Source organism: Colius striatus, chromosome 14, assembly GCF_028858725.1.
Source record: "Colius striatus isolate bColStr4 chromosome 14, bColStr4.1.hap1, whole genome shotgun sequence".
Classification (NCBI taxonomy): Eukaryota; Metazoa; Chordata; class Aves; order Coliiformes; family Coliidae; genus Colius; species Colius striatus.
Genome location: NC_084772.1, coordinates 4,739,495 through 4,747,642, shown reverse-complemented (window position 1 = coordinate 4,747,642; position 8,148 = coordinate 4,739,495). Strand labels below are relative to the sequence as shown.

The 8,148-nt window shown below is 55.8% G+C and overlaps 1 protein-coding gene across 1 annotated transcript; it reads left to right on the top strand.

Annotated features, from left to right (window-relative positions):
- The first annotated feature begins 802 nt into the window (after nt 1–802).
- Nucleotides 803–7,596, top strand: MLKL (mixed lineage kinase domain like pseudokinase). The gene is made up of 11 exons (XM_062007576.1): nt 803–962; nt 2,342–2,903; nt 3,570–3,683; nt 3,787–3,961; nt 4,058–4,155; nt 4,289–4,424; nt 4,941–5,025; nt 5,440–5,588; nt 5,734–5,783; nt 6,196–6,336; nt 7,421–7,596. Exons 2-11 carry the CDS (start codon nt 2,447–2,449, stop codon nt 7,477–7,479), a joined length of 1,464 nt encoding a protein of 487 aa, XP_061863560.1. The 5' UTR covers nt 803–962; nt 2,342–2,446; the 3' UTR covers nt 7,480–7,596.
- The last annotated feature ends 552 nt before the right edge of the window (nt 7,597–8,148 follow it).

The window sequence follows — 8,148 nt, the reverse complement described above, 5'->3', positions numbered from 1 at the left end:
GCCTTTTGCAATGGGCCTGGCAAACATCTGCTCCCCACACCTTCCCAGCCTGGCTGCCACCGTCCCTTGCTGTCGCCGGCGTGGGCTCCCGGCGCTGACGAAAGCCACGGCAGCTGCGAGGGAAATGCCCTTTGCAGGGGGAAACTGCAGCAACCTTGTGTGACCCTGAGCTCTCGGTAAGCAGAAGCTGGCTGAAGACCCTGCTCACTTCTCCGAAGTTGGGCAATGGCCTTACGTGCTGCCCCGTGCTTCCCAAAACCAGCCCGGCCCGCTGATGAGGTCACCCTGGCGCTCCCAGCGGAGGTCAAGCGCCATTTCCAGCACTGGTGCTCTCAGGCTGCTTCCTCTGCTGTTACAGGGGGGAGGAGAGGAGCAGAAGGTGCCAGAGGACCAGCGTTCCTCCTCTGGGATGAGTGTGCTCTTAAGGGGCCAGTGTGGGAGGCTCCACAGGGCATGAGGCTGAGAGCAAGGCGGTGCCCTAGACAAGCCTTGGCACAAGAGGAAGGGCTGAGGTGCTGGAAGTGCCAGCGAGCATCAATATGGGAGGTACAGCCTTCTCTCCATCTCCTTCTTCCCAGTGCACTTCCCCTGGGCAACTCCTTCTTCCAGGAGGCGACCTCAGCTCCTCATGCAGCCGCCTGCCCCCTTCCTCCACTGCCCTGTGCAGCTTCCGGCCCGGGGAGCGGGGCTGGCGTGGGAAACCACAGCACGTTGCACAAGGCCCCTTCCGTGGAGCAGTGCCCAGCACAGCACCCTATAAACTCCCAGCCTCCTGCTGGGGCTGCTCAGTCTGTGGAGGCAGCTGAGGAGCAGGAGCAGAGCGAAGCAGGACCAGGTGAAGACAGTTGATTTCTCCTCTTGAGCAGGCGAGCTTCTTCCTCACAAACGATGCTGGAGAGAGCCTGAAGAGGAAGGGAGGGTGACTGCAGCTTGTTTGTGAGTGTGCTTCTGTCCTGCTTCCAGTAAGTAGATCCCAGCAGCCCTCTGTCAGTACTGGCTGCACCCCTGGTGTGGCTCATTTCTCCTGCCACAGAGGCAGTTTTCTGTCGCTGCCGCCTGGATGTGGGCAGGGGAGCTGGGACCATCCCTGCAGGGAGCCTGAGCACACAGAGAGGGGGTTGATTTAAATTCTGAAGTGGGCACTACAGGGCTAGGAGGAGAAGATGCAGAGGTGTCAGGGATACTGGGGCTGTGAAGGAGTGAGAGCTTCTGTGTCAGGGATACTGGGACTGTTGAGGAGTGAGAGCTTCTGTGTCAGGGATACTGGGGCTGTGAAGGAGTGAGAGCTTCTGTGTCAGGGATACTGGGACTGTTGAGGAGTGAGAGCTTCTGTGTCAGGGATACTGGGACTGTGAAGGGGTGAGAGCTTCTGTGTCAGGGATACTGGGACTGTGAAGGAGTGAGAGCTTCTGTGTCAGGGATACTGGGGCTGTGAAGGAGTGAGAGCTTCTGTGTCAGGGATACGGGCTGTGAAGGGGTGAGAGCTTCTGTGTCAGGGATACTGGGGCTGTGAAGGAGTGAGAGCTTCTGTGTCAGGGATACTGGGGCTGTGAAGGGGTGAGAGCTTCTGTGTCAGGGATACTGGGGCTGTGAAGGAGTGAGAGCTTCTGTGTCAGGGATACTGGGGCTGTGAAGGAGTGAGAGCTTCTGTGTCAGGGATACTGGGGCTGTGAAGGGGTGAGAGCTTCTGTGTCAGGGATACTGGGGCTGTGAAGGAGTGAGAGCTTCTGTGTCAGGGATACTGGGGCTGTGAAGGGGTGAGAGCTTCTGTGTCAGGGATACGGGCTGTGAAGGGGTGAGAGCTTCTGTGTCAGGGATACTGGGGCTGTGAAGGAGTGAGAGCTTCTGTGTCAGGGATACTGGGGCTGTGAAGGGGTGAGAGCTTCTGTGTCAGGGATACTGGGGCTGTGAAGGAAGGAGAGCTTCTGTGTCAGGGATACCGGGGCTGTGAAGGAGTGGGAGCTTCTATTAGATGGGCAGCAACAGAGAGAGACGTTGTCTGGAAATGAAAAGGGACTGTCATGGTTAAAGGTGTGGACTCTGTGGGCAGGAGCCCCAGCTGCCGTGGGGCTGCCCAGGGGTGCTCCATGGGGCATTGCTGCCCCTGCTTGTCTGTGTGTGAGCTCTCTGGGTATGGCTGACACAGAGTTAAGGCTAAACATCTCTTGCTAACACAGAGTGGGATGTGCCAATACCGCTGCCGTCCCAGTGTTGTGCCCACTGCCTTCTGCCCCAGTGACCACGGTGCCAGGGGAAGCAGAGAAGGCAAAGCAGACAGAGGAGGTATAAGGTGCTGTAGGAGGGTGCTGTACCTTGTTGAGGCTTTTTGTCTGTTCCTTAGGGTGGAAAAGCCACATCCAGCTGATCTCTGAGTGGTGCCTGAGGTTCACCTCCACCAGACACCCCCAGCCCCTGTCCCCAGCGGCCAAGCCCTTTTACTGCAAGCATGGACATCGTGGAGAGGGTCCTCTCTGTGGCCCAGGCCATCCATGCCCAGTTCGAGCAGGTGAAGTGCTGCAAGCACCAGTGCCAGCGCCTTGTGGAGCGCATCCAGATCCTGCTGGAGCCTGTCAGGATCCTCAAGGCTCAGCCGCCAAAGCACATCTCCCACCACGAGGAGAAACTGCTGAGGAAGCTGCTCTGGGTGCTGGGGGAAGCTCAGAAACTGGTGATGAAATACAGCCAGACCAGCTGGATCCAGAAGTTTCTGAAAGCCCACAGCGCCAGCGAGGAGTTTGTGTGGGTGAACGAGAGCCTGGGGGACATTGCCCAGGGGCTGTCTCTCCTGCTGCAGGCAGAGCAGAAGAAGGTTTTCCTGGAAGCTTTCCAGGCAAAGACGTGCCGCAGGCAGGATGCCGAGGACCTGAGGGATGACAGGGCTTTCCTGGACCAGGTGATAGCAAGTAAGTGTGCAAAGTGTGACCTGTGCATCCAGTTGTGGACTCCCCAGCTCAAGAGAGACAGGGAACTGCTGGAACCAAGATGCTGAGGGAGTGGGACATCTCTGTGAGGAGGAAAGGCTGTGGGACCTGGTGCTGTTCAGCCTGGAGAAGAGAAGCCTGAGGGGGAACCTCGTTAACACTTAAAGGGCAGGTGTCAGGAGGATGGGGATGGTGTTTTTTCCTGTGGTGCCCGGTGACGGGACAAGGGGTAACGAACATAAGCTGAAACACAAACAGTTCTACTTAAACCTAAGGAAAAACATCTTTACTGTGAGGGTGAGGGAGCCCTGGCCCAGGCTGCCCAGGGAGGGTGTGGAGGCTCCTTCTCAGGAGGTTTCCAACCCCATCTGGACACATTTCCTGTGCCCCCTAAGCAAGGGGAACCTGCTTTAGCAGGGGGTTGGGCTGGATGAGCTCTGCAGGGTCCTTCCAACCCTCACCATTCAATGACTATGATTTTGCAAGCCCTCTTTCCCTGAGGCCAGTGGGTAGCACCTTTCCTCAGTGGCTGCCCAGCTTTGGCTTGATGGCCATGGCCCAGGTGAGCCACAGGGATGTTTAAACCACGAGAAGAACCAGCTACATCAGTCCTTCAGCAGCCCCACCTCTGCACATTTCATTTTCCAGGTACTGAGGAGCCCAAAGAGACACCTGGGGAGATCTACATTGACAGACAATGTATGGAGAGCAAGGTAGACTGGATGCAAAGCGAGCTGAACAAAATCGTGCGCGTGATGGACTGTAAGTGAGCACTGCACCTCCAGGCACCCTGTGCACCGGGTCCTTCCCCCCTGAGCCCTGCCTAACGTGTCCCTCGTCCCCTTTGGGCCCATGGCGGGAGCAGGCTTGAAGAAGGTCAATGTTGGTAAAAGAGAAGATATCACTGAGATCAAGAGGGACCACCTCATCTTCCACAGGCACCTGCAGGACACGGAGAGATACGACCTCTATGAGGGCGAGTACCTCAAGTACCCCGTCGCCATCAAAACCTTCAAGAGGCCACTGACCACCGACTCGGCGTGAGTTGTCCTGGGTGGGCAGCCAGGCCAGGAGGGTGGCGCAGCACCATGTCGTGCCTTTTCCTAGACATCTCACTCTCCTATCCCTTTCTGAAGGAAGGTGAGAGACATCTTTGAGAAGGAGATTCAGACCCTGAAGAAGTTTGAGTCCCCAAACATCCTGCGCATGTACGGGATCTGCATCGAGGAGAAAGGTGCGGAGTGTCACACCAAGGTCACCCTTCCCTTCCCCTGCCTGTCCCCAGCACCAGCTGGTGGCAGGTCGTTTGTCGTGACCCTCTCCAGAGAGGTGGCACGTGGCAGGATGCTCAAGGCTTTGCCTTGCAGATGGGAGCCCCTGCTTCTCCATTGTCATGGAGTACTGCAAGCACGGCACGCTGCGGGAGGTGCTGACCCAGCACCGGAACCTCTCCTGGGAGATCCGCATTCGGATGGCCCTAGGAGCTGCCAGAGGCCTTTACAGGTGAGCTCCTGAATAAGCTGCTGATCCACAGGCCATGCTCAGCTTCCTGGGGTCTCTCACCAAGCAGTGCATCCTCTTTGACACTGTTTCTACAGCCTTGGGACACCAGGATGGGAGGCTGGTGAGGAGCTAGGCAGCAGGTTTGGGTGCAGTAGCGCCCATCTCCTCTTGTCACTGGCTCCTAAGTCTGGCTTGAAGCCTGCAAAGGCCTGGGAGGGAGAAGCCCCCTTCCCTGCACCTGTAGGGCAGCTTTGGGAGCACCCACCATCATGCTCAGTTCTCCTTGATCCTGCTCATCCACAAGACTTGTAATTTTGCCCACAGTGGCTCTTTCAGCAGCTGCTGGAAAGGTTGTCTTAGCAGGATTGGTCCACCAATCAGGCAGATCAGACAGGCAGAGAGCTGCTGGCTTCTCTGGGGGCATGTCAGGCCATCCCCTCTGCATCAGGAGGGAGCCCCGAGGTAGGGATGGGTCCATCACCTGCATGTGTTGCCCTTCGCTCTGTCTGATGGCAGGTTGCACCAAACAGAGGAGAAGTCCCGGCTCCATGGGTGCATTTGCAGCAGCAAGTTCCTGGTGGCTGGGGATTACTGTGTGAAGGTAAGGACCACACTTGGAGAAGCTCTGGGGAATTTTTGTATGGTTTTGTGTATGTCTCTCCCCACCAACATCAAGGGATTATGACAGTCCAGAATAGAACCTGGGATAGAGCCATCTCTCTTATCACCTTGGACACTTACACCTTCATTGTGTTATGATCAGGAAAGTGAGCATTTCTGAGCCATCTGCCCTGGGAGGAGCTGAAGCTAGGGCACTTCACCTGCCTGCACCTGTGGTTTCAGTTGCAGAAAGAGCCACGTGCTGGGCAGTACACGTGGCTGCATGCCAGCCTTTGCTGCCCAGGGCACCTTGCTGTGTTTTCAATGTCTCGGGACAGTCCCCAGCCATGTCACGGGTTCCTGGAGACAGCATTTCTAACACTGCTCCCTCTCTCTCCCTCATTCTCTCAACCAGCTGTCAGGATTTGAGTTGTGTGAAACGGAGTCATCCATCAAGAGGAAAGCCAAGAACAACTGGAAACAAGTCTCTATGTTGGCTTACATTGCCCCTGAGAACCTGCAAGACATCAATCACCCCTACAAGAGGCCCTGTGAAATATACAGGTGTGTCTGTGCCTCCTGGAGGAGATGCCCATGAGCAGGGAGGAGGTGGCTGGACAAGTAGCTGTTGGGTTATGGAAGAAGGCCAGGTTTAATATTAATGAGGTTGGTGGAATGAATGCTGACACTCTTGCTTGTTTCCTTCCAGCTTTGGGATTGTGCTGTGGGAGATTGCAACCTCCAAGATCCCGTATGAAGGTGAGACACAAGCAGCTGATCCCTTGTGTAAAAGCTCCCTGCTCCTTCCCGGAGCATGCCGCAGCGTGCGAGTCCCAGTGGCAGGGTCTGGTGTGTCTGCACAACAGCTTCATAGCTTCTCCTGGGGCTCCAATACAGCATTTCAGCAACATGCTTAAGCCATGAACATGCAAGTAATTCCCATTTCCATCTGACATGTGTTGAAGCATAAACCTCTCTCCTTGCTCCACTGGAGCCCAGCGGTGTCCCGCCAAACGCAAGGAGTTCACTGCACACCCAGTTTAGCTGCTTTCTCCATGCCGTAGGCTGCAGGAAGGCTCTTGGCATGGCTTTGTCCTGGGTTTCCTCCCCAGCACTCTCCTGTGGCAGCAGAGTGCCATCCTGACAGTCCTGTTTCACATGTGTTGTCCAGGTTGCACTTCCCAGGAGATGGTGGAGAGAATCTGCAACCCGAGTTACCGGGACCCTGTTGGGGAAGATTGTCCTGAAGAGCTGCGGAACATCATTGAGCAGTGCAGAGCCTTTGACCCTTCCCAACGCCCTTCTGCCGAGGGTGAGTGTCCTGGACATCTGCTTCTTGTGCCTCTGTATCCCTCAATCATCTGTTTTGGTGCTCAATTTGCCCTTTCCACATGGATGTGTCTGGCTTTGTGTTTCAGGAACCCTCCTTGACCTACCTTCTAAAGCTAACAAAGCCCCTAATGCCATAGCTCTGTTTCCCCTGCAGTGTGGTGGTTCATACAGTTAAGGTTTGCCCAAGCCGTGACAATAATCACCAGGCTGTTCATTTGGCATCACACAAGAGTAAGCTTTTTCTCTCAGGCTTGGGAAATGGGAGCAGGGTTAGGAGGTGGGTTGATCCCCACTCAAGGCCTGCAGACTCCACAAGCTGGTGGAGCAGTCACAGCACAGTGAGGGAACATTTCCTGCCTTGGGCTTTGAGGGATAAATTGCAGTCTCAGGAACTGCTCTGTGGCTGGGAGGATTTGACTGTCTCTGAAGTTGGTCTGGGTCTGATCAGAGAGACACTTGGTCTCCATTGGAAGATTTTTCAGAAACAGCAGAGGAAACTTTCTGATGTGCTTGAAGGCACAGAGGTTGTGCCCTTCCTTTAGCTTAACTCTCCAAGGAGAGAAAGCTTCCTCCATTCTCATCTGCTTCACCCTGTGGAGCCGGTTTCCATTCAAGAGATGTGGAAAACATACATAAGAAACCACGGAGTGCTGCGCCCTCTGTCTCCCAGCAGCAGCTCCTCATCAGACCCTGCCGCAGGGAATTGCCTCAGCTGAAGTGAAAACACAACAACTGGCACTAGAGATGTTGGCAAAGCAGCACAGTGTGTCTTTATTACTGTAATCCAACACCCAGCCGTGCCAGCATGGGGCTGAACTGGAAGGATATCTTCTCGTGGCTGTCTCCAAGCATCGAGGAAACATGCTCGCTTCTTTTTGGGAGGGACTCACTGTGCCTGCTCAGGCCTGTCCCCTGCTCCTGGCTGCCCAGTTGTACTAGCCTGGGGAGAGAGTGATTGCATGTCCTCGTTGTTACGTGTGAGGGAAATCTCATCTGGGGAAAAACAAAACAAAACCTCACAACAAATATTCTGTTGTGATTAATGGAATTTTTGTGTCTTGCAGAGATTGTGGACTTACTGGCTGACCTGGAGAAATGTAGAAACCAAGGAAGTGAACTGTGAAAAGCAGACTTGGGTGACTAAAGGCAGCTGTGAGCCTTGGTAAAAGAACCCAGGGACTGCAGCAGAACTTCCTGCCATGGGCCAGTGTCCTGCTCATCCCTCCCTGCAGCACAGAGACTGATTGTTCAATACATGTGTATCTGTTTCATAGAATCACAGAATCATTTTGGTTGGAAAAGCTTAAGCTGCTGGAGTCTCAGCCCTCCACTCACCCAGCCCACGGCCCTCAGCACCTCAGCTCCACGGCTTTGCAATAGCTCCAGGGCTGGAGACTCCCTCGCCTCCCTGGCAGCCTGGCAAAGGGGCTGACAACCTTCTGAGGGAAAAAGTTCTGCCTCAGCTCCAATCTCAACGTCGCCCGCAGCAAGCTGAGGCTGTTTCCTCTTGCTACTGGGGAGCAGAAGCTGACCCCCCACCTCACCCCCTCCCCTCCTGTCAGGGAGCTGCGGAGAGCGCTCCTGTCTCCTCTCAGCCTCCTCTTCTCCAGGCTCAACACCCCCGCTCCCTCAGCCCCTTCCCCAGCTCCGCTGCGCGGCTCTGGCCACGCTCCAGCCCCTCAGTGTCCCTCTACCCGAGGCCTTCACCCCTCGGGGCCGTGCCTGGGTTCGCCTCAGAGGGGACTGGCGGCCGCGGGCACGGGGCCGCGGGTATCCTGCCACAGGCTGTGCC